This window comes from Sinocyclocheilus rhinocerous, unplaced genomic scaffold, assembly GCF_001515625.1.
Source record: "Sinocyclocheilus rhinocerous isolate Xijiao unplaced genomic scaffold, SAMN03320098_v1.1 scaffold86, whole genome shotgun sequence".
NCBI classification, from domain to species: domain Eukaryota; kingdom Metazoa; phylum Chordata; class Actinopteri; order Cypriniformes; family Cyprinidae; genus Sinocyclocheilus; species Sinocyclocheilus rhinocerous.
In genome coordinates this window covers 229,867-256,808 of record NW_015650012.1, presented here as the reverse complement: position 1 = coordinate 256,808, position 26,942 = coordinate 229,867, and the positions used below count along the sequence as shown (strand labels likewise).

At 37.9% G+C, this 26,942-nt stretch overlaps 1 protein-coding gene across 1 annotated transcript in view; it reads left to right on the top strand.

Annotated features, from left to right (window-relative positions):
• The window catches only part of gabbr1b (gamma-aminobutyric acid (GABA) B receptor, 1b), a 108,717-nt gene that overhangs the window by 55,920 nt on the left and 25,855 nt on the right, over positions 1-26,942 (top strand). Inside the window, exons 7-14 of the mRNA XM_016516266.1 lie at positions 5,569-5,729; positions 8,862-8,996; positions 10,719-10,889; positions 15,216-15,317; positions 18,065-18,130; positions 18,251-18,442; positions 20,455-20,700; positions 21,805-21,868. Coding sequence (XP_016371752.1) covers positions 5,569-5,729; positions 8,862-8,996; positions 10,719-10,889; positions 15,216-15,317; positions 18,065-18,130; positions 18,251-18,442; positions 20,455-20,700; positions 21,805-21,868 — 1,137 coding nt within the window. The remainder of the gene's footprint in view (positions 1-5,568; positions 5,730-8,861; positions 8,997-10,718; positions 10,890-15,215; positions 15,318-18,064; positions 18,131-18,250; positions 18,443-20,454; positions 20,701-21,804; positions 21,869-26,942) is intronic.

Sequence of the window (26,942 nt, the reverse complement as noted above, 5' to 3'; positions counted from 1 at the left end):
AATCCAAACTGTATGCTAATGGTCAATCATCTTTGACGATAGTGGTCCTGACAGAAATCAAGCGTAGTTCTGTTCTGGCAGGTCACATCAGTCAAGCTCGTATCAGCTGACTCTCAGCTGATCCACGTCTACCTATAGGATACGATGCCTATCACAGCATCCATATATATGGTCCTTCAGTATTATCAGCAGCACTAGTGTTGGCTCAATAGCTAATTACCCTCCTCCATCCCCAGCTCCTCCTCTCGTTCAGTCAGGATTCGGCCTTCTGATTCCCCTTTGAATCAGACTAATTTTTAAAATGTGTACATTAAATTATTGAACATTAATGATATCTGCAATGCATTTATGTTGGTTCTGTTCTGTTTACCCTAGGGGGTTATCACTGCTCTCCCTGCTCTTATCCATGCTAGGCTGCATGGATGTGCAGGGATTTCTTGCCCAGAACAGAACCATACCAAATCCAAACTGTTTGCTAACTGTCAATCATCTTTGACGATAGTGGTCCTGACAGAAATTACAAAAAGTTGTGGTCATTTCTCTTCATTTTGAACTATGATATTTAAATTTTGATCACTGGTCTGTACAGCAAAATCACTGACTGTGTTCTGGACTTTTGAAAACATTCCCATTATAATTAAGGTTTTAGTGAAAATTTTGTCATCATTTATTCACCATCAAGTCAAGTCAAGGATCCTTGTGGCACTCCATATTTTACTGGTGATAATTGAGATGACTCCCCATTTAAATGAACAAGGTGGTAACGATCGGACAGGTAGGATCTAAACCATCTTAAAGCCTGCCCTTGAATACCTCTATAGTCGTGAATACCATCACGACGTTCAAAAACCATTAGGTACAACATAAACCAGTGTAATACAATTCCTGAATGAATGACTGTTAACAGCCAGTTATTAATCAAAAACATGCAGCATGATCAGTGTATTCCGATGACTCTAATGAACCAGTTCTTTTTAGTGAATCATAACGATGTTCCAAACCATTAAAACATTTGTTCGTCTTCAAACACAAATGAAACCCAATAGATTACTGTTCATAAAGATACTGTAAAATTAATCTATATGAATCGTGCACTTCAATTCAGGTTTTCTCTTAGAAGTCTTTTAAAATAAAACCAGTTTTAAATAGAAACGTTGGATTCAATTGAATACATTAAAGGGGAAATCAGATGCCCATTTTCCACAAGTTGGTATGATTCTTTAGGGTCTGCATGAAATGTCTGCAACATACTTTGGTTAAAATTCCTCAGTGGTCGTTTAAAACAATACCCTTTTTACCTTGTCAAAAACAGCTCTGTTCTCAGCGACCCGTTTCGGCGCATGTCTCTTTAAATGATACTGCTTACCCCAAACCTCTCTTCTATTTTTTTTGGCGCATTACCATGAAAAACTAATCCACTTCATCCTCTTATGTTCACTTTTACATCCAACCTCAAAACACCTGCATTGCTTACGAGACTGTTGTCGCTACAGCTGCTCGAGCATGGAGAAAATAGTGGACAGTGTACAACTGGCTGAGGGCAGAAATTTGCTAATATGGGAAAGTCCAACAGCGGCTGTGGGTGGGGCCTGAGCATTATGACATCATACTGCTCAGAAAATCAAAACGGCTTGATAATTGAGACTGTTTAGGTTTTGGGGGGATTAAAAAAAGGGGTGAATGTATTTTTATCATTGTGGAGTGGTTGTGTCTACATACTGCTAAGACACATTTATTTGCAAACACCATGTAAAAGTGAATTTTGCATTCAATGTCCCCTTTAAAGGAATGCTGCAATTTTTGCAATTAGATATTTGACAGCCATGTTTGATTACTTATTTGATCAATACACAGCCCTAATATTATTTAGTTTATTAACTGTCATCTGACATCACCAGCTCAGTTATTGCAGTGGAAAGCAAGGTCAAGTCAAGTGAGTCGCATTGTATCATACAGTACTATTACCAAACAAGAGGTCAAGGTTTTGCTGGTTAGTATGGACCAGTTCACATTCAAATATACCTGTGTAATCTGACAAAGTAATGACAAAGTTTTGCAAGCAATTGTAGTATAATAGACATTTTATCAGTTGCATATTTATGTATTTTAACTATTTTAACAAAAAAAAATGTCCAGATAATATCACTGATCCGTCTGGATGGCTTGCAGCTGAAGCTCAGCCAGAGGCAGCAGCATCAATATTAGCATGCCAATTAGATCAGAATCCCTTTCATAAGAACAACTGTGAATAATTTAAATGATAAATGAATCATCAAAGTGTTAATTGGCTTAAGAAGAAGCGAGTTAACAACATATGGATGGACTGTGTTTCCAGACTATCGCTAACTCATTCACTCTATAGTCTTAAGTAATCTTCAAATGTTTTGTTGTACCATTGCGGCGATTAATTCAAATGTTTTGTTGTACCATTGCAGTGATTAATTCAAATGTTTTGTTCTACCATTGCGGCGATGAATTGAAAGTTTTTTGTTTATTTATATTCCGTCTGTAGAGATTTCTGGTGCACTGGTTTGTTTGCGATCAGGCGAGAAACCTAGGACTATTTCACAAAAGTAGTTTTTGCAAAAAATTCAATATGCTGGAATTATTTTAATGATAGAAATTAAATTGGAGGTATGTGTTTTTGTGTGATCCAAGGATTCCAATGTCATAAGACACTTGAGTAAGTGACAAGTAGTTATGGTGACTTTTGTGCATTTTTTTATTGATCACTGCCACATTTGACCATTCAGGCCGAGTCCTTTTGCCTTAGATCTCAGTAAAAGTACTAAAATTCGACCAAGTTTCAGATATGTTCAGAGAACACCATTTTAGCAATGTCAAATAATTTACCACAGAAATATATAATTTATACCTTCATAACTGTTATAGTGCCACCTATTGGCCAATCTCCATAAAAGTTGGTGTGCTTGTTTAGAATCATATGTTGCATATTCTTACCTAATTTCACGAAGTTCTGAGGTTTCTTTTAGAATGTATAGGCTTTTTGGTAAACGATTCTAGAGCGCTAGCGCCACCCTGGAGGCTAATCGCCACTCTGCATGCGCCACACATGCAGGGGTGCATTTCATCTGTGGCACAACCCCAGGGCACTTGCAGCAGCTGCTAAGCTAATACCAGTTCTCTGATATATAACCAGTGCCTGTGGGTTTTAATGTTGGAGAGAATGTGAAAATCGAAACAGTTTATGTGCGAGAGAAACAGAAAGGTGGCCTGAAACCTCTGCAGCTATTGCATCTCCATTGAGCCTAAAGTGCTTCCCTAACAACAACAACAAAAATGACTCGTTGTTTTAAAACATGTAGATTCTAGAATCGCTAATCAGCTTTGTGCTAGAATGTGAGTGAAAATATATTGGTGTAACAATCTGAATTTCCCAAGACATCTAGCGAAAGCGATATCTCGTTTTTCTGTCTGGAGTTTCATTATTAATTTCAAAGTCTGCTTGATCATGGCCCATGTCACCCCTAACTTTGAGTATCGATGTGATGTATCCAGGCTTGCACTGCTTTTGCAGAAAGAGAAGTTGCAAGATCAGTCAAGAGTGTGCTGGGAATAAACGGAGCAGGAGAAAACAGATAGATCGCTACAGCGATTCTCATCAACTCTCAGGATTAGTGAGAGGGCGAATGTGTTACCGAAACCACTGAACGTGTAGAAAAATGGCACTCAGCTCGGAGGAAAAACATTGGGTTCGGGGGGAGGTGAGGAAGAGAGTTAGAGGAAGCGAAGGATCGGTGTCAGCCCATCAGTTTGGAGATACATTATTGAAGACTACAGTCGAGCACATGTAGTCAGTCCTCTATGGATCCTGTTTATACCACAATGTATCTGCTGCAAGGTGCAGGATTAGTGTGAGCGGTGGCTGGGAGTTTGGAAATAGATGGTGCAGTTGAGATGAAGGTGTGTGTTAGAGAGGAACGAAGCGTGTGATTCATAATGTAGTGTATAGCAGGTTCTGTCTAGAATGGTTCAGGATACATTCAGTCCTTATATTGATTGGAAAACAACAACAAAAAGTGAGTGACGTGAAACCAGACTAAACTGTGACTGAAAATGTAAGGATGCAATTGCGGGAAGGAAGACGTTATTAAATATAGGGTACTATCATGGCCCACCTTGATTAAATTAAAATGCGTTTGTAATTAGGTTCTGAGGAACAGACTGTGAGAGAAAGAAAAATGTGGATGCGATGGTTTGGGTGTAGTTGGCGGGGAGGTGGGGAGACGGGTGGGTAATAAACCAGAGTGGTTGTATTAAGGGATTGCAAATTCACAGTGCTCTGTGAAACGGAGAAGGAAAATGAGCCCCACACAGCTATGACTCTCTCTCGCTCTCTCTCTCTCTCTCTCTCTCACACACACACACACACACACACACCTTTCTAGCTCTCTTTCTCTCACGGTTTCTCTCTCTCACACGCACATACATACACATTCTCTCTCTCTCGCGCGCGCGCTCGCTGTCTCTCTCTATAAACGAGCACATTCTCTCTCGCTCTCAGTCTCCTGATGCATCCAACGAACACAACACACTCACTTACTGCCGTGACTTCGTTTATCGTTTCTTTTGATTCCGTACTGGATTTTATACCGATCAGCCACAAAGATATATCGCGCTAATCAGGTTTCACTCCGAATTCACCGTCTCGCATCATGTAAAGACGCGCACAGATTCCAGCGGATCGTCTGTAACGCGGCGCTTTCCATAAACAAACATGTAACGTTCATTTCTGTGCTCTGTTCGTTCCGGGTTCGGGAGAAGCGTGAGTATAAGACTACAGCACGAAAAACTCTTGAGACTACGACAGATTGTTATTGTTTTAGCGCTTCCGCTCGTTAACGTTATTTCGCGTAAATGTACTCTCTTCTTACATTTTAAACCGCTCCTTTAGACTGTTTGTAACGTCACGTTAACTTTTAACGTCAATTGCATTAATGTCGGCTATTTAAAACTTTGGTGAACCTTTGAAACAGTACATTTTATAAGCGTTCATGTAAACACTCGCTAGCGTGCGCAATAGTTCAATATGCGGACCTTGTTAACGCGAAGCTAATAGTTTTAGTTTTAATTTCCTCTCCGCAGATTTATTACGTTAATTAGAAAAAAATCAAAACCACATGCCTTTGAATCGTCATTGGTGTTGTGTTTATGTTTTTGTCTTAAACGCATCCAAGTTGAAAATGTAAAAGTGTATTTTAGTGCATCTAAAGGTATATTAAATATCTATAGGAGTTCGGGGTAATTGACAGCGCAGCATTCACGTGAGATTTTGAATGAATAATTTCAGCATTGAAGGAGACTGAAATTTACACTGTCCAAAATATATATATTTTTTAATGAAAGTAAAATTCTTGTCAAAAACCTCCAGCTTTGCCTTTCATGTAAAACAACATCAAGAACATAAACTGTGTTGGCACACATTCATGCCCACTATGGCCAAACTATCCTGGCAGCATCACAGCAGAGGATGGCACTTGGTATCAACTTCCTACTTTGTTTTGGCCACCCTTACTATACTGTTCTCCTGGTCCTGCCCGGTTCTAGGCAAGAAGAAACTCTACATCGGAGCCCTGTTCCCAATGAGCGGCGGATGGCCGGGTGGCCAAGCTTGTCTCCCTGCTGCCCAAATGGCCCTGGATCTGGTGAACAAGAGAACGGATATTCTTCCGGATTATGAGCTTGAATTAATCTACTATGACAGTATGGTAAGTGAGCACTGCATGTGAGCCTATTTAATTACTTTCCATTATGTGAACTGTTTGATAGCATGCAATTGAGTGTGCACCGACCGAACTAGTCATTCCATAAGAGTGTTTACTTGCTGTTGATGTTATTTATTCAAACAGTGTGGAGTGTCATTATCAGTGTCTTGCTGAAGATTTGTGTTCACAGGAGATTTCTGAGCAAATTTACATTTTACTACAGCAGATTAGGTCAGCTGTAGTATGCTATTAAGGGTTTGGTGGATCCTAATGAACATAATGTTCTTTAAATGGGAATTTGTACTTGATTCAGTGCGACTTCATTAAAGCTGCACAGAGGAATGTTTTGACAGCATCATATTAGTTATGCTGTCACCTGAGGTTTGCTGGCAAAAATCTATTCATAGCAGCCCAATATACCTTCCGCTTTCCCTGTTCGTATCTTTCCATTTGCTTCACTCTCCCTCTACTTCTCTCCATCTTTCCCACCTGCGTCCCTCCTCCCCCGCACAAGAGATGCCAATGCATACTGCCTCTCGCACACATATGCAGAGTGCAAGCCAGAGTTTTAGACAGAAAAGACATACAGATACATGCAGAGTGCAAACAGTTAATTCCCTGTGACTGTTCAGTGTTGCTAAAAGCTTCTCCATGATTGGTCGGAACGGGTCTGCATTGGAACCCTGCTTCAAAGATACAGGAGAAGGAGGAAAGACTGGGGGTGGAGGTTGGCATGACAACAGTTACCAAGACCACTGCTGTTCAAACAAACACATAAGGCCACAAATTGCTCTGACAAAAGAGAGAAAAAAGCACGGCCATTTATGATTATTGCATAAACAGAGGCAGATGGATAAATGGGAGAAATTAGGCGGCTGGTGTGAGACTATAGACGTATGAAATCCCGTTCTTCCGTCTGCACTCGGACATATTGAGAGCATCGTTTCTGATCCCCAGCGGTAGGTGGATGTAATCGGGACCCCTGCGGATCCGAATGAATACATGCACACAGAAACACTCTCATGCAGAGAGCCGCGTCTGATTAGGATTCAGCACCACGGACAGCTACATTTAGAGAGCAGGAAAGCGCTGTGTCATCAGGAGGTAGAAGGCGAACTGGAACATTTAATCTGAGTTGGGTTTTAGGTATTCAGACCCAGATGTTCCCTCCTGAGCCACAGAAAGAACAGTCTCATTAAACCTGCGCCCAGTGTAGTTCTGGGCCGTTCTTGATTGGAGCGGAGGATGGTGCTGTCCGCAGGGTGACGGGGATGGTACGAGGGGGGCATGCTTATTAGTATGGACTGGACCTGTAGAGTAGTGAACGGAAGCTACAACAAATATATTTTTACATTCCCGTTTACTCCAATAGTAAGAGAAAGAAGAAAAACACATCATCTGTGAAAAGGGGCCATAGTGTTCATTTTGTCAGTTGTTTTTTAATTTAGTTTGGGCCTGTCTCAAATGCCCTTTTTAGTTTTTATCATATGTGACCCTGGAGCACAAAACCAGTCTTAAGTCGCTGGGGTATATTAGTAGCAATTTGTAGCAATACAAATTATTGATTTTTCTTTTATGCCAAAAATCATTAGGATATTAAGTAAAGATCATGTTCCATAAAGATATTTTGTAAATTTCCTCCCGTAAATGTATCAAAACTTCACTTTTGATTAGTAATATGCATTGCTAAGGACTTCATTTGGACAACTTTAAAGGCGATTTTCTCAATATTTAGATTTTTTTGCACCCTCAGATTCCAGATTTTCAAATAGTTGTATCTCGGCCAAATATTGTTCTATCCTAACAAACCATACATCAATGGAAAACTTATTTATTCAGCTTTGAGATGGTGTATATGACCAGGGTCACATATTTTGTCAGCCTATTCTGTTTTTGTTTAGACAAGTTTTAGTTGACTAAAAGTCTGGGAATTTTAGTTCTAGTTTTAGTCAATGAAAATGTTTAATTTTAGTCATGCTGCATAATGGTTAAACTGATAATCACAATTATTTTGCTCAAAATTATAATTGTGATTACTGATCATGATTGTTGTCATTTGAGAAATTTCATCATAAATACTGCACTTTCACCTATAAGCACAAATAAAGAGAATGTTGACTCATACACATGGTTTATTTTACCTCATCTAGTTTCCTGATTTATTAAATTATCATATAAATGAACACAATCTCTACATTATGAAAACTAGTAAAACTCAAAAGCTTCTCTCAAAAACCAAAACACTGAAAATCCTAATATTAATTTCAATAATTGCAAATGATATTCTTGTTTTCCTATTAAAACAACAACAACAACAAAAGACTTTATATTGTGGCACCAAGGTTGAGCAGAATATCACGATGGATATCACTAAACTCCAACATTTTGTCAAGGATTTCAGTTCATCACAGTTCATCACTTTTTCAACAGTGTAGAGAGACCATGCGCATGGTTGCTAGATTGAAAGTAAACGCTGGGCAGAAAATGTGTCCTTTTTGGAGAAAAGCTCTGATGGGGGGATTTCAGTTCTTGACATCTGACAACCTCAAGCATGAAAACTCGCAGAGGTCTAAATTTGTTCTTTTTTATGTTGAAGAAAATATAAAGAGATTTTGTATATAGAGAGTTTTACATTTTTAATCTATATTTGACTTCGACTTTGTTCTTCAGTGATATTGCATGTTGAGATAGTTACAGTTAGTGTTTAATGATGTCGGTGTCATCTCTTCTTATTCATGGAAAAAAGGTTGTCAATGAATAATTTTTTTTATCATGGTTTTTGTTGAGGTGGACATTACTGGCATTACATGTTACTTGTTTTTTTGGTCTATGTGTGAGCAAGTGCATGTGTCCTTGGAGGCTGTTTTCTGTACAGTATGTATTTATTGCTTTATCTTTGTCTGCTCCTTTTTGTTCTGCTTTTCCATGCAGATTTATCTCTACTTAAGTGATTCAGTATGAAATGAAGTCTCTTTCCATATACTGTAGCAGCGAATACAGTGAAATTATTTTTTTTTTCGTCGAGGTGTGCAGTTTTGAGCATGGAGTGACAGGATGCCTCATGAATAGTGACAGCTGTGCTTCAAATCTGAATATACATTATGTATTTAAAAGTGTTTTTCTCTCTGCTTTCAGTGTGATCCCGGTGAGGCCACAAAGCTGCTGTATGACCTGCTGTACACGGAGCCCATAAAGATCGTCCTGATGCCAGGTTGCAGCTCTGTGTCCACACTGGTGGCCGAAGCTGCGCGCATGTGGAACCTCATAGTGGTGAGTTCTCCTCTTCATCAGATCTCATTCACTTTGAATGTTCACAGATGAGATGTCAATGCAAGGATGTTGAGGAAAAACTCAAGGTTTATGAAAGTGATGACAAAATGCTATTTTTCTGCAACAAACATTGGATTGTTCAGGCATCCACAAAAAAATTCAGACGGGGGAGTGAAAGGAATTTGACTTGATATAGTTTATACAGTACATTTAGGTACTGTAGAAATGAGGTGATTCAGCCTAGCGGTTAAATATCACGGATCCAAAAAGTTATAGGTTTAATCCCAAAAGATGAGTATAAACGGATGTGAATGCACAGATTTCAACAAGGATTGTTTGTTGCAAGGATGTAGAGAAAATACACAAGAGTTGAAAGTGAAATTAATTATAGTGTGTCTCACTTGTCGTTTGTTTTGGGAAATACCCATGTTTTAATTTAGAATACGTGTTGCTTCATTATTTGAACTCTTGGAGATTATGTGAATGCATGCATAAATGTATAAAATTATACCTAAAAACATATACAGTACACTACCATTCAAACGTTTAGGGTCAGTACGATTTTTTTTTTTGAAAGAATGCATTATTGTGAAAAATTAAAACATTGTTTTTTTTTTAATCTCATTTTATTGAACTTAAGCCAATCACTGACTTACGATCCACAGCGATTCATTAAGTTGAGTTTGTCAGTCCTTCTGAGGTAAAGAGGCCGATCTGACAGGATTTATATGAATTATATGTACTCAACAGAGGGCAGAATTAATTACAATACTTAAAAAAAAAAACACATTATGTGTTTAGAATTAATCACACTAAATTGACATGATAATTTGACACGGATTTAAAAAAAAACATTAAAGAGGTGAACATACCCGTATTCACCAGCATTTAGTTTGTATGGCTTCTGTATGATTCTGTACATCACAAACTGAACTCTCCAACAGGTCTAATCACTGAAAAGGTTATACCACAGTGAAGATGAGCTATCTAAATGCATTCCCATTTCAGAACATTCGTTCAAATACCCGAAATCAGTGAAATGGCTTCTAGACATTTTGGATCAGATATTTATGTCATTTTATTTTGCTTTTGGCTCGTCTTTGAAGTGCACTCCCACTGCCTCGTCTTCCATTTTTCTTTTCTTTCTTTTTTTCTTTGAAAATCAGTCTCTTTATTTTTCATGCTCTGCTCTATTTTTATATCTGTTGAGAGCTTTTTCTCTTCACATATGAGTTTTGACCTATATATCCCCCTGCTGGCCTTGAAACCCACCCCCTCAGCAGACCTGTCACTCAACCGCATCTCACCGCATCTGTGAATGACATTGAGTTATTGGCAAAATATTTATAAACCCTCTGCTGTCATCTGATTTGACTGCTTGATTAACATAAAACAGGAAATGTTGAAATTTGAAACCTCTTTTTTTCTTTCATTTTACACCTGTGTTTCGGATTTTAACTTTTTATCACAGCTTTGCACGCTTGTCTCACACACTACATCCCCCGATGTTAAATAAAGCTGTTCCGAGTGAACTGTGATCAACCTAACAGGAGATAATTTAGTCCCTTGGGTACTGGTTTTCCTGCAGGTGATTTTATCGCACATTTTTCTTCACTAGCTTGTTTCTAATTTTCCTTCGAAGGTCTCAGTGTCTGTACAGTAAAAATGTGTGAATGTATTTCTAGTGTTTATTTCTCATGAACCATTGATATTTGCTTGCAGTTATCCTATGGATCCAGTTCACCAGCACTCTCCAACCGTCAGCGTTTCCCCACCTTCTTCCGCACGCACCCCTCAGCCACACTGCACAACCCCACCCGCGTGCAGCTCTTCCAGAAGTGGAAGTGGACCAAGATCGCCACCATCCAGCAGACCACCGAAGTCTTCACCTCTGTGAGTGAGATGTTTAAAAGTACAGACAAAAACTTGATATTTTGAGCACTAAATTGAAAATGTACACATAATGTATAAATTGTACTTACAGGTTGTGTGCTTCGGTATTCTTACTTCCGCCAGCATAGTAAGCGCTATCTCTACCAGCATGGAGTTCACCCAGACGCTTGTACAACTGCCACAAATACGATTAGAGGATGACTGCTGCTGTCTATTCTCGTCCTCATTCAGGTAGAGGCGTCTGGCATCTCAATTTAAAGATCACATTGCATATAGCCTATAATGAAAATAAAATACGATCGATCATATTAATCAATAATAATTCAAAAAGTAAAAACACGGTATACATGTAGTTAAAGCAAAATTTAATGGAGGAATTTAAGTAATTGTAGAAGTCCAAAGTTCAGTAGAACTACGCGGCTGTCCTTTATGTATTGTTTCAATATTAAGCCATATTCTTGAACTGGATAATGAGTTTCTTTTCAGACCACTTGCCTTTATGGATGTGAAACTTGCCATTTAGTAAAACGATTTAATATTAAAAAAAATATGACTTGTGTCCATGTCATTTCCCCATAGTAAATAAAAACAAAATCACGTTGTTTGTCTTTTTATTGCCCAACTATAGGGGGAATTTAATTTACACAGTGTACTCACAAATTATCCAAGGAATGACATAAACCGAAATAACAAGTGAAAAGGTTTCAAGTATGTATTTCGTGTGAACACATAATCGTTGTCATACAAATCTGAAAGCAAGCAGTTGCGGCAAGCAAGCCACCCATCTAAAGCAGATGCAGAAAAACGTTCATGATGTAAACACACTAACTAGTGTGGGCAGGTCAGACTCGCGGGCAGGCGGGATTATGCAAATGTGTTACCCAGTGACGTATACCGGTAACAGGCAAAAGATTCGAAAATATGATGACTCGTTAAGGCGATTCAGAATCGATTCTCTATTTTGAGAGACAATATCTTTATTTATCATGCACTTTTTTGATTAACAACTTTGCAGATTGTTTTCATTTAAGGATAGCTATGTTATAAACTGCAAAAGAGATATTTTTCAAAAACCCATATGACCTGCTCTTTAAAAGCAGTAATCAAGCTTGCGGACTGTTGCACAACCAGTAGAGATTCATTGTCTTTTGATCAGTGTTCAGGAGGAGGTGTAACACCATGTCCTAACCAGCTGCGTATTGTGTTGGTCACATGTTTATTGTCCCTTGTGTTGGGTAGCCCCGCCCACACTTAAACCCCATTGGTCCAAAGTCCTGCTCCACATATGTATGCATACAGTTATGCAAGTGTTATTAAAGCATGAAATGACATTCAAAACCCAGTTAACTTCTATAATGTGACTAATTTTAAATGTAAGTGTATTTCCAAGTGAATCAGCAGATTCAGTGAGGACAAAAATGTAGGGCATGACTTGATTTCTTCCAATGCAAATTCACTGGATCATGCCAGGTCGGCATTTCATAACAGAGTTTGCACTTAGTATTGTGGTTGAAAAAATAGGCAGTCTTTATGATGTCAGCAAAAAATAGAAAATTGTTTCAGAGCTGGATTATTGCATTTTAATGTTTTAACATTTTCTTCTTTGGAAACGATTTACCGTTTCTTAATGCAAAATCCATTTACATCGATCTTGACCTAAAATGTGACTTTTAAATCGTGAATTGTTTTAGTTGGCCAATAATCAATCGAAAATGCTAAAACAGTTGTAGGAATCATAATGTATTAAAGTAGTACTGTACAATATATAAAATAAGCACATATTAAATAAATGTAATTGTTGCATTTAAAGGGCACCTATTATGCCCTTTTTTTTTACAAGTCTCAGTTGTCCCCAGAATGTGTCTGTGAAGTTTCAGCTCCCCTTTTCCAGAATAGGGCTGAGCCTTTACAACTTGTGCCTCGGATAACATCTGTTTGGTTTAGATTATCATGTGTATCGTGCCGAAAGTGTATTTGCATGCATTTTAAAGCCATATCAGTGCAAACTTCTGATAAAGGGGTTTCTGAGCGCACACAGAGAGTGGCTGTCACACAGAATGTGAGTACTAAACTAAGTTCTCTTTCATGTCTTATTGCGCTTAAACTGACAAATACACACAAGTTTATGTCAAACACACACATAAGTTACATAAACACAGTCAGTTATGTCTGTGAACATAAACAGCTGGGAAAGAAATCACATGTTTATAGTAGATCTGTATATTAAGTAACAGCAGCGTAATATATAGTACCTACTGCTGTCTACACTGTTATATGACCCAAACAATAAAATAAAAACAGAAAATCACTCACTGCTCTTGACTGAATAACTTTTGTAGCTTTAATAAGAAGACATTACTTACTTGAATGCTGCTTTTAAATGCTCTAGCGTGAAGATAAACATGGTGGATGGTGTGCAGCTCACTCAGGGCGGGATCTATGCTAACAGGGCTGTGTCCGTCAACAGTTGTGGGCGGGTCCAGTAAAATGTGATGTCACTTTGTAGAGTTTCTGCAAACGGTTTGTTCTGAGACACTGCTTAGGATTTATGGGGATTAAAAAAAATTAGTGGGAGTATTTTTGTCATTATAGGGTGGTTGTGTACACACTGCCAACACATATTTATGTTCAAACACCATGTAAAACTACATTTTGCATAATAGGTGACCTTTAATATTGACAGTGGAGCAATGTTCTTGAGCGCCATGGGTGCATACACTCTCTGTTTCATCCGTAACTCCCTGAAATTTTTTCCAAACAGCTTTTCAAGGCTTCTGATCATATTTTCACAGCTGCCACCTTATTTACATGACCTCAACTGAAATAAAATGCTTTCATTGCATGGAAACTTTTGCATTATTTTCTCTAAGATAAAACGTTTTACTTGTATCATTGTTCAATTGGTGAATTCTTGTGCAGAAAACATTTAAGTTTAAAGTCAGTTGATATTGCTTCTCTCTTTATAATCATACTGTATGTAGCCTTGAGCTGGTGTAGTTTGCCTTCTTTTTCCTGACTAAGATTAGGGGAATTAGTCACTCATTTTTTAAAATTTTTTATAATTTAGCAGTCGCTTTATCCAAAACAGCTTACAGATGAGGTAATGATGCAATGACTTACAAATTTTATCTCTTAAAACTCTTCTTAGATAATCAAAATAACATTTAAACATAAATAACATACATAAAAAAAAATGTTTTCAGTGAAAATAGTTTCTTCATGCCTTAAAATGACTTGAATATAACTCTACACCCTTATCTCATTTAGTATAGGCGAATTAATATGAATATGCAAATTAGTCCCCGTCTCCATCTAGTCGCATCAGCTTGGACCTACTCCACTTGCACTCGGTTACCTAAAGTAATAAACGCTACACAATGGCAAGTGGCAATATTAGATTAATTCAGTCATATGTGTTTGAACCAGAAACTGATTTCTTTAAAGACCACAGGGGGTCTTTAAAGAATCCTATACATGCATATAAACAAATTGAGTGGTTGTTAAATTAACCAAATATTTTTGTAATTGATTCAGATCAATGAAAGTGTGTATCAAATCAAATTAAATCATTCTGAATGAGCAAAAAACACTTTTTGAATCAAATTGAAACCCACCACACACTGAAACCGCCCTACTTCTGGCTAATGTGATCAGATTATAGCATTTTCTTTTTACAAGAAATAATCTATTTTGATTTAGGTTAACATCTTGGCTAGATTTTATTGCATTACACACAGTAATTTTTCTTCTAGTGTGGACAGACACCATCCTTGTAAAACACTATGCAGTGAATGCCTGATATCTAGATATCTAGATATATAGTCATGCAACTCAGACAGGCTATATTTTACGTAACTTAGGGTTTGAGAAGCACTTGCTTTACTTCAGGGTATAGCATGTTGTTTTGTATGCTATCTATGTAGGTAAAATGAATCTGTGTGCTGTAGAAGACAACATCTGGGATGTGGGATTGTGGGCTGTAGCTCGGCTCAGTTTCTTTGTTTCCTCCTGCAGCCTGAGGTTATACAGACTGTATTAAAATTTACACGCTTGTTTTATTGGTACACGCAGGATGGTAAACAGTAAACAAGTCCCAACAAAAGAAATTAAATCTTCCAGTCTCTTTCTAATTTTCTTTCTTCCCTCATTTTCTTTCTCCATGCTTGTCTTATCTCTGCCTTTCTGCCGCAATAATATACTTTCCCGTCTCTTGCTTTTTCACCTCCCGTCTATCTGCAGATGTTTTTCTCATCTCTATGCTCTTTACTTTCCCTCGCTCTCTTTCTCTGTTCTCCTTTAATCTCGTTCTTTCTCTCTCTTTCTCAGACTCTGGATGATCTAGAGCAGAGGGTGAAGGAGGCAGGCATTGAGATCAGCGTGAGGCAAAGTTTCCTCACGGATCCTGCTGTGGCCGTCAAGAACCTCAAGGTGCTTTCACTTTTACTCATTTCGTTTATGACCTCACTGCCATGGCGGAGTACAGGTGTTGCTGTCAGTGCCGCATTAGAGAATCGCACAATTCTCAGACAGATGCCAAACATACACTTAATATTTAGTAATATCATCAGTTTGACTGCACTGACACAATTGGATGAGAACAAAACAAAACTGAACTAAGCTAAATAATAGCACTATTGTCTTCCGCTTTATAGCTGAATCGAATTTGTTCAGAATTGATGAATATTGCAGCATTGATACTGTTATTGAACTGAACTGAATCAACATTGAACTGCCCCTACTGTCTTTAGTAGAGCTGCTTATCATTGAATAAAACTTTTTCCATAATAGATGAAATCTCACGAAAACACGTCCAAGGTCACATTTCACCACAAAATCAGATGAATAAAACCAAAAAAATTATATTAACGCATAATTAGGTCATATTTTAAGCCTGTTTTTAAGATTGTGGCATTATTTGCATGACACACTTCCAGATGTTTAAATTGTCTTTTTGTTATTATTATTCTATAGTATTACAGTATCATTTTCCTCACAGTCTGTTTCTCGTGTTGTTACCTCTGATACAGCCAGTCTTTTCTCTGAGGCCTTCTCTTCTCTGTCTGAAAGTGTGTTAAAACTTCCTGACTCAGATCTTGGAATAGAAGAGATGATAACGCTTTTTAATAATGCCTGCTCTTGTGTTTTAGATTCTGTTGCTCCTTTTAAAGTTTCAAAACCCAAACGAAGGTCAGAACCTTGGATAAATAGTAATATACGAGTTCTCAGACAGGAATGTAGGAAAGCTGAGCACAAATAGAAGAAAGACAAACTGCAATGAACTCTTGAAAAACGCTCTTTCTGCTTACCAGCATTCAAAATCATCAGCAAAAATGCAAAAACTGAATATCTTTCTGAATTAATATCTAAAAATTCACACAATCCAAAAATTCTGTTTAATACGTTAAATACAAATTTTTTCTCCTGCTAACACTTCTGGTCTGGACAGTACTCCAGAGACCTGCGCAGCATTCCTACATTCTTTTATGGGAAAGGTGGACGCCATACGGTCTACTGTTACAATGTGCAGTCATGACTCCTCTGAACCACTCACTTGTCATGCTTTTTTTGAACGGTTTAAACCAATATCCCTTTCTGAGCTTGGCGATATAGTTCACAAGATTAAGCCTACCACTTCTCCTGTTGATGTTATCCCCACCCAGCTCTTTAGAGAGATCGCTTGCAGTTAGTCCAGAACGCAGCCGCGAGGTTGCTGACTGGTACTAAGAGGAGAGAAAGCATTTCTCCTGTCCTAGCATCTCTTCATTGGTTACCGGTGCAGCATAGGATCCATTTTAAGATTTTATTATTTGTGTATAAAGCATTAAATGATCTAGCCCCATCATACTTGTCCGAACTTCTCAGCTATCAGCAATCCTCTCGCTCTCTCAGATCCTCTGATAAACTTTTCTTGCATATACCTCGCTCTCGCTTGAAATTTAAGGGGGATCGGGCTTTTTCTGTAGCCGGTCCTCGACTATGGAACAGCATACCTCTGGACATTAGATCTGTGCCTTCCCTTCCTGTTTTTAAATCCCGCTTGAAGACTTATCTGTATTCCTTGGCTTTTGGATGAAATGTGTTTTTGTATTGATTATGTGTTTTTGAGTAATTTCTTTTTATTCTCTTAATCTCTATATTTACTTTATTTGTATATGTACAGCACTTTGGCATACACTAGCTGTTTTTAAATGTGCTATATAAATAAACTGACCTTGACCTTGACCTTGACCTATTATAGTAATGCCATAATACAATGATTTTTTTAATACATAAGACAACATTTATTCCCCAATAAATATTAACACCTATAAATTTACAACCTGCCTCCTCAAAAATATTAAGTTTTTTTATAAATAAGTAATAAACAGATAAACAAACAAAACTTAAACAAAAAATATATATTCTTTAATATTAAAGAACAACATAGTATGTCATATAGTGATTTGATTTGTTATTTAAACAACAACAAATACTAGTATAACAAAATATTTTTATGTTATTTTTTTGTTTGTTTATTTGTACAGGGACGATTCACTAAATGTATTTATGTATTTTACAGTCTTAGCTTATAGCTAAATTAACTGTATGAATATTTGGGGGAAATGTGTTTAGGAAACTGTGTTTTCTTTAAGCAAAATTTATTTATTTAGGTTTTTGTTGCTTTTAAGATTCCCCCAAAAACAGACACACACACACCTTTATTGCTATCTCTGGGTCTGTCATGCCAAAGGACATCATTGAAGTCCGGGAGTAAAATACAACAGTGTGGAGATCTGATCTCGTTCTTGAGGAGAATCATTTTAATTGGAACATGGGTCAGATGATCTGTTTCCCCCCAGCCCTACCGCCTCCCCATCCTGCTATCTCTAGTGACGGCTGGGCCCCTGGCTGCCTGTTTAGCAAAGGCCTGCCATGTGTGCCGCCCTAGTTTTGGTGCACAAGATTAATGGAGCACCACCAGAGGAACCATGGTAACCTGGAATATAGCACACCGCTGAGAGGGGAAAGTACCACTGATTGGACTGCTTGTCCAAACCAAAATTACTGCAGCGTTATGCATAGTAGCACTCTCAAATACTCAAAGGAACCTCCCTCTGATGCTAATTCACTGACTATTGCAAATTGTTACATTCATTTCTTTATTCTAATCATCAATTCTCGCTCTGCTCCTACAGCGGCAAGATGCTCGCATCATTGTGGGACTGTTTTACGAAACGGAAGCCAGGAAAGTGTTTTGTGAGGTCAGTAATCAGCCATCCAGCTGAGCATTATTAATCTTTGTCAGTGTCAAAGGGGAAACATGGTGTTTCTGTTCATTTTTCATTCCCTAAGCCGACCTGTTTCACACAACCCAACTGCAGGTCTATAAGGAGAAGCTGTATGGGAAAAAGTATGTGTGGTTTCTGATTGGCTGGTATGCTGACAACTGGTTCAAAATCAAAGACCCATCCATCAACTGCACTGTGGAGCAGATGACAGAAGCTGTGGAGGGTCATGTGACCACTGAGATAGTCATGCTCAATCCGGAGACAGTGCGAGGGGCCTCTAACCTGGTGAGTGGGCCTGAATAATCTTTTTTTTCCTGATTCCTAATTATAACAATTTCTCAGTTTGTGTTCCGTGGCCAGGCCCAGACTGTGCTGCATTTGTGCTGTGGACTAGAATGGTATCTCAATTGAAGTCAGAATTGTGAGTTTATATTTTATAATTTCAAATTTATAAAGTTATAAAGTCAGAATTGTGATATATAAATTTGCAGTTGTAAGAAAATGTCAGATTTGTGGAATATAATTTTACTTTTTTTTTTAATTGAGATATAAACTCAGAATTGTGAGGAAAAAGTCAGAATTGTGAAATAAAAAGTTGCAAATACCTTTTTTTTAAATCCCGTGGCAGAACCAGACTTCCAAAGGAACACAAGCCATATCTATCTATAGATCAGAATATAATATAATATAAGTATATATATATATATATATATATATATATTAACAGTTGGGTGGGCTTTTTTGACTTGAGATAGTAATCAACCACCTAGCAACTGGATTTTGAAGCTCCAAACAAACCTTATACAAAGTCTGTAAATTGTCTATACATTCCGAAAATACTAAAGAAATCATATAGCAACAGACTAGCTTTTAAATTCTGAAAATGACATAACACTCTAACCACCACTAAAAACACCTTAACAACTGCATAGAATACATTAAGAACCCCCTAGCAGCTGCACAGCAACATGCTTACAGTCACAAGAAATACCTCTTAAAAAATCGTTATTAGTTAATATTATGTAGAATAAGTGTTTCAGCTTTTTCTGTATTTCTGTATTTTCTCTTATTTGGCATCAGTGAATTACTGTATATTCTGTGTCTGTTGGCCATCAGCCACCCTGCTCTCCACATGCCCTCATCGGCCATTGAAAAACCCATAATGACTATCCACCAGTGTCCCGTATGTTCCCGTATGCTGCGCGCTTTACAATAACATCTTCCTCAGATTAGCGCGGCGTACACAAGCTTCATTCTGCTTAGTTAACTAACTCCATTTCCCCACTGAGAATAGCCCTTAACCTACCGTCATATCTTTAGATGTGTATGCGCTATTCTCAGATCTGAAAACCCGAAGAGTCACGTAGGGGTCAGAGCGCTCAGGTCCAACTGCTGTCCCCCTGGGAGAGCTGGATGGACAGGTGTGAGCTCCAGGGGGTGCTGTCTGGAGCCCACCCAACTCCGGTGCTCTGTGCTGGGAATGGGCTCGACGCATATGTCCCTGCTGTTTTCCTGGATCCGGAGCAATCTGGGCATGTATCCAGACACCTATGCTTCACATCTGACGTAAAAAAAAAACTGTCATGTTGGACAGGCCAATTTGTGATAAGATGGCCATGCTAAATTGGCTCAGCATCACCATAATTTGTTCCCCTCATCCTCACTTTACCGTCCCTCACTTTGATGGTGTCATTTTAACAGAGCCAAAATGCTTCTTGACACGCAGTTTCTATCCGCACACATGCGCACACTTTCTCCACTGTCCATTTGCATCAAGCAATCACCAGATGCCCATCTGCAGCTTGGCTCATTTCCTAAAACGCACCTGTTTGAAGTGAGGAAGGTGCCTCAGCTGTTTCTATAAGGTGTGAAAAATGTCAAGGAAATCGGTTTTCATATGTCGCCTCAATAAGAGCGCGCCAACTCTATTTCTTTTCCCAGTACCCCTTAATGACATGGAACATCTTCAGAGTGTGTGTGAAAGCGGGAGTTTATTTTTGGCGCTTCAGGTCCTGGTGTGTGTGAATGAAGATTTCACACCCAGGAGAAAAGTACCACCGTCTATATGATGCACTCCCACGGTAATGAACTGTACTGTAACTTACCTTGACCCCTCTCTCGCTTTTTTGCTGTCAGAAGTCTGCCACTTTTTTCAGTTCTGTGCTTTTGTAGCGACAGTGAAGCCATGCTTAAAATCCATCAAGCATAAGCTCTTGTTAGTGCACTAAGTTTATTCCAGGTGCGTATGCTTTCATATGCATGCCAAATGATACCGTACGACCTCTCTTTTGATCCAGACCTCACAGGAGTTCCTAGCACAGCTGATGTCCAAACTGGGTGGGAAGAATCCTGAGGAAACCGGAGGGTTTCAGGAAGCTCCTCTGGCGTATGATGCAGTTTGGGCCCTGGCTCTGGCTCTCAATAAGACAGTGGGGCCTTTGAAGGCGAAGGGACGGAGATTGGAAGATTTTAATTACAATAACAAGGACATTACTGCGGAGATCTACCGAGCCCTCAACACCAGCTCCTTCGAGGGGGTTTCGGTGAGTGATGGCTTTGGCTACATAAAGGTTCAGTAGTCAGTACCTATACATTTAATGATACTCAATGATACACAATTGTGATACCACAGTAAAACTAATATGCTAACTAATGTTGTTATTGTAAATTAAATCTACAACAAAAAACATTTTAGTTAACTGAAATAAGAGACGTGTGTGTGGTAAAATTACTAAATCTAAACCGGAAAAGAAAAGATAAATAGAAATATTATAAAAATAATAAAATAGAAATATTACAAAAATAAGAACCAATAAAAATGGCGTGACAAAATTACTTAAACTTAACTCAATGAAGCCTACTGTATCATATTAAATATCCAAATTTCTAAATTACCGACATGATTAAAACTCTGCTGAAATACTTGGTGTACTCAATCTTTTACTGTACATCTGTGTGCATCTTTACTGATTTTTATAAAGTAATATTGTTAGTAATATTTCAATATGAACACTTTCTAGACTGATGCAACTTAGGTTTACTTGATTATCCTTACATTTTGTTACAATTTGAGTATCAAATATGATTTATCAGGTTTATTTGTTTATCTCTCAGTCATCATTGTATTATTATACATGTATAATATGTTTGCCCCCACAATAAAAACTATAGAACTTTGATCATAAAACAAAACATTTACTGTAAATATCATCTTACTAAGACATATTATTGGGAGATATTGAGAACTGATATTTCTATGCATTTTATGTAAGTAGTCTGTTATACTGTTATAAAGATCTCACTGATTTACATTACAAGCTAACAGAACTTTTTAGCCATATTTATTTCAGCAACTGCATATTTTTGCTCAGTTTGGGCCAATAAACTGAGGTGTTTTTCTATCACTATATCGTACTAAATGAGCCATAAAAGCCTAATGTATCAGATCTAATGCTCAACAAAAACACATATGCACGCATTTTTTATATATTTGTTCTAAACGGTCCCATTTAAAAACTAAAATTAAAATGAAAACTGAAAATATAAAAATAAAAGTTAATTCAATGAATACCATATAGATAATACTATACTAAAATTTAAGAGAGCGATAGACACAGCAGTATAAAAATGTTTCCGTTCTCTTTCAGGGTCATGTGGTGTTTGACGCCCAGGGCTCCAGAATGGCATGGACCCTCATTGAACAGCTGCAAGGTGAGCAAAATAAAAAGTAATTTTATGATTTATTTCCCCCTGAGAACGGTAAGGTACAGATATAATAAAGTGTAAATGAGAGTGAGTGTGGACAGCAGGTGTAGCCTGTATGCATGGTTGCTTCTGCTCCGTTCTAAAATGATGAACGACTCTGCGATCAGTGTTCTCGCTCCATTTGGAGAGTGGCACAGGTGTCAGGTAAAACACTGTTTTTCCTGGGTTCAAAAGCTTCAGAGCTGTAATCATTTTGCCAAAGCCAGAGAAATGACGCTTGAATTGTTTTTAGCTCAGTATCATTTTATTCATAGCTCTCATGCACTCTCAAAAAATGATTGAAGAGAAATTACATGTGCATGAAAACTTAATACAATTCACTGAATATTTCAGTAGACATGGTGGTTCAGAAGAAGCCACTCTCGTATCCATGCTAAATTCGTTTTTTTAAAACCCATTCGTTATTACTGTTAAGATCCATCATTTTGGGACATCGGTTTGGAAAAAAATACATATGTACATATTTGGATATCTATTCTTAGTGGTGCACTTAGTATTTCTTTCTTTCATTTCTTTCTTTTTTTTTTTCTTTTCATTGTCTGATAGAACATTGGTCTTTATACAGACACCAGATGCAGCGCCATGGAAAAGCAAATAGCAAAATAGGTGTATTTGTCACTCATGATTCACCTTTAAAAGAGTCTAATGATGGGATGAACTGTGATATAGTGAGTAGTACTCAGTTGTTAATGTGATCTTAACATGGAACCACTCTTTAAAACTGTTTCTAGGTCACTTATATGACTGGAGTCTTCATCTCGTAGGAGCTTGTATCGTTTTGATCATATTTTTCAAAAGAGCCATGGATTTCTTTAGATGTAAAACTTAGGTGTTAAAGTAGAGAAATGCACACTTATTTCACCCTGAACAAAAAGTAAGAATTCAAAACAGAGTAAAAAGAAGTGAGATGTAATAGTCTTCTGTGGAAAAATACCTGCTTCAATGTACTTGTGGCAGAAGTGGCTTGTTGTAGGAGTTTTAAGTGTATCTGTGCCCTACATTAACAAATCACTGCTTTATATTCCATGCAGAACTCTTGACTTTGTGCTTTTTTGCATGTACAGTCTGTTTCAAGTCCCCCCACACCACTTCTATGAGGTTGAGGTCTTGGATTTTAATCGATAGCCCAGCATTTAGTCTTTTTTGAGACTATTTTTGTGGTTTTGCTTGAGGGTTTTGAGTCATTTTATTGCATGGTCTGCTTTGTACATGTCTACATTTCAGCTTTAGCTTTTTGACAGACTGTCTCATGTGGATTAGTCCTCTGGTACAATGTGGGGATTCATGGTTTACCCTATGATGCCAAGCTGACAGGGCCTGAGGCAGAAAATAACCCCAAAACAATAAAGCTTCCACCAGCACACTTTACAGTTGCTGCTACTGTCTTTTTTATCAAAGCAGTCAAAGCACTTTTTGGTCTCCACATGTCTGTCATTGTGGCCAAGCGGCTCTACCTTTGTCTCATCTGTCTAGGACATATTGTTCTATTAGTTTTGATTCATAACTGTTTGTAGACCTGTATTAAAAATTAAAAATGAAAATTCCTTATTTGCATAAGTAAGCAGGACCTTTTCTATGATATTAAAATTGAGTTCCTGATGGAACTACCTCAGGCTTCCAAGGCACCTTAATATCATGTCTAAGGATCTATGGAAACAAATTTGATTTCAGTTTACATCTTCTTTATGTGCTTTTAATGAAGTTAGATTGTTTTAATATATTAATCATATTATTGTTAATAATGACAATTGAAATCATTTAAAGTCATGCTGCAGCCCTCTTTTTGCTGAGGCTAAAGAACAAATTCAAGGAAGTTTTAAACATAACCAAGAAAATATTTAATCTCTAAAATGTTATTTCTAAGTTGAAATTGCATCATATGTTGAAACAATTTTACTCCTTAAGATGCCATTTTTATTCTTTCCGCCAGCTGCCAAGCCTTGTGCACAGATATGGGATATCAAAGAAGGAATACATATATTCTGCCTTCAAAAGCCAACTAGATGAAAGCATTTTAGTAGACGGGATGTTATGCAAAAATTGGATTCAGACATGGCTGGCTGCCTTCTTACCTCCGTGCAGGCAGCATTTTTTAGCCTGCGATTTACCACATTCCTGTGTGTGCAGGTCTGATGGTGAGGTGAGGTGCCTGAATGAAACCAGTTTCCTCAGGAGGTGTTCTCATGCATGAAACTGGGCAGTAGCACAGCTGCCTTCGGGCAAAAGTCTATAAAAAAGTCCCAGAGTTCACAGTGCATGACCGAGCAAAACCTGCACCAGATTCAAATATCTCTCCATAAGCCTCTGATACAGAGTTGTGTCAGTATATAAATGTGGATGCCAGTGTAAAAAAAGTGATGGTATTAAAGGTTCACAGGAGCACAGTGACCTCCATTATTGCTCAATGAAAGGTTTTGAAGCTGTTACAACTCTTCATGAATATGGCAGTTCGACCAGATTGGTCATTTGGCCTAGTCTGACAAAGGTCAGCCAGGTTAACAAGAATCCAAGGCCTCACTCACAGATATTTAGAGCTTTTTTGAGAATGTCAGTGTTGTGGGATTGAAAGTGTAACAAGGTAAGCATCATAAGAATGGCCGGTCAATTTCAAAACCATCTTTTGGAAAGAAACGTTTATACAACCAGCATCTGGAATACCAATGGAAGCCACATATTCCATGCAGCCTCATTTCCAGATTTAAATATTCCATTTGAACTTCACACACAATTCCAGACATGGTGACAGGAGCATCTCTTCCTTCATTTGCTTGTTAACCTCCTCGAGTGACAAGTGTATTGCGACTGCAACCTCAACTGTCGCACACAGATTGGATCCTTTTCTCTCTCCTGTCGTTTGTTTTCGGTCTTTGTATTGGCATTGTTTCAGAAGCTGTCTTTTTGATCAGTGCGCCTGTGTTCCCCTGTTCAATCTGTCACATCTCTTTGTGTCTCTGCTGGTGCCCAGATCCTACGTCAATCGCTCTTTGTTTGACACAATAAAAAATAGAACTACATTTTAACATTGTCTGAAGAAAATATGAATAGAACTCACTGGCACTCTGCTACAGTGTTTAAGTTGCAGTAGTCATTGCACTGCAACTGCTAAGGTGTTTGTGTGGTTTCTCGGTGGTTTTTTCCTGGACTTAGTCAAAAAAGCCCACCATAATGTAAGTTGTGCTTGCCCATCAGAAGTCACCTTCACAATGCTAGAGTGATGTGGGTGGTTGTCAGGGTGTTGTTATGCTGTTGCTAGGTGTTTGCTAGAGCATTGATATGTTGTTATATACTGGTCCAAGTCAAAAGATTCCCCTAAAGTTGTGAGTAATTCTTGCCCATGCAAAGGTTTCTTTAATGGTGCTGAGTTAAAGTAGGGCGATTCCAGGGTGATGCTGTGGTGTTGCTAGGTGGTTGCTAAGGCATTGCTAGTTTTTTTGATTACTGGTCCAAGTCAAAGGTATCCACAAAACTTGTGAGTGATGCTTGCACATGTCATGTTCCACTGTGCTAGGTTAATGTAGGAAGTTACCAGGGTGTTGTTGTGCTGTTGCTAAGGTATTGCTAGGGCATTGTTAGGTGTTATTTCCTGTACCAAATTTTAAAAAGCCCACCATAATGTAAGTTGTGCTTGCTTGGCCATCAAAGGTCAACTCCAAAATGCTAGGGTAAAGTGGGTGGTTGCCAGGGCATTATTTTGCTGTCATTAAAGTGTTGCTAGGTGGTTACTAAGGCGTTGCTTGATGGTTATTAACTGTCCCAAATAGAAAAGCCAACTATAATCTCAGTGATGCTTACTTGTGCAAAAGCTCCCTCCATAGTGCTAGGTTCATGTGAGTAGTTGCCAGGGACTTATTGTGTTGTTGCTAAGGTGTTGCTAGTTGATTGCTAGGGCATTGCTAGGTGGTTAGTTAGTGTCCTAATCAAAAGGCCAACCAAAATGTCAGTAATGCTTGCCGGTGCAAAGGTTTCTTCAGCGGTTCTGGGTTAAAGTACATAGTTAACAGGGTGATTTTGTGGTGTTGCTAAGGTGTTGCTAAGTGGTTGCTAAGGCATTGCTACCCAGCCACCCAGCAACAACACAACAACACCCTGGAAACTTCCTACTTAGACCCAGAGCTGTTGAGAAACAGAGTTGCGACACTCCCATAGGCTTCCATAGGAACTGAGAAATGCGTAAGTAAAGCGTGTCATAGAGCAGCCAATAGTTCCAAACAACCCATAGTTCCAGCATTGAAGCCCATTCATTTCAGTGTTTCACTAGCTGGTAAATTGAAGAAATTACAGCAATTTTTGACATTTTAACACATTAGTTGACCTCTCAGAAATCTGGCCTGTAGTGGTATTTTATGAAGCTCGTTATAGTTAATGTTTATCGTTAAATAATAGACAGTTATACTATAATTGCAGTTAACGTGAGAAACACCTTAACAGCAACCATAACCAGATGCTAGTTGTCATATTTTTAAGTTTTTAGTCTTTCTGCAATCTTTCTCTCACTGTAGGAGGTTGAATGAGTTTCAATGAAGACTGCCCATTCAAGGTATACAATAAAGAGTTTCGCTGAATGCAATTGGTTGCGTTTATAAACATTATTTTAAACTTCTTTATTGGGTTAAATTCCTTATTTGCTTGCCTTTATTAATATTCACTTGTGTTGTATGCGTATGTGAATATCATGAAATAACACTGGGATGTAATTAACCTTCATAAATTTAACATTTTAAAAAAACTAAACTTATAAAAATTGAGTGTATGATAATGTCTAAATATACATTATAATATTCACTTTAATCACTTACGTTGTATGCTAATGTGAATATCATGAAATAACACTGGGATGTAATTAACCTTCATACATTTAACATTTTAAAAAAACTAAACTTATAAAAATTGAGTGTATGATAATGTCTAAATATACATTCAAATGCAAAACCTAAAAAAATGTAAGCAATTATGACCGGCAATATTATTTTCAGCAACTAGACTAGAGCCATATACATGTGTGTGTGTGTGTGTGTGTGTG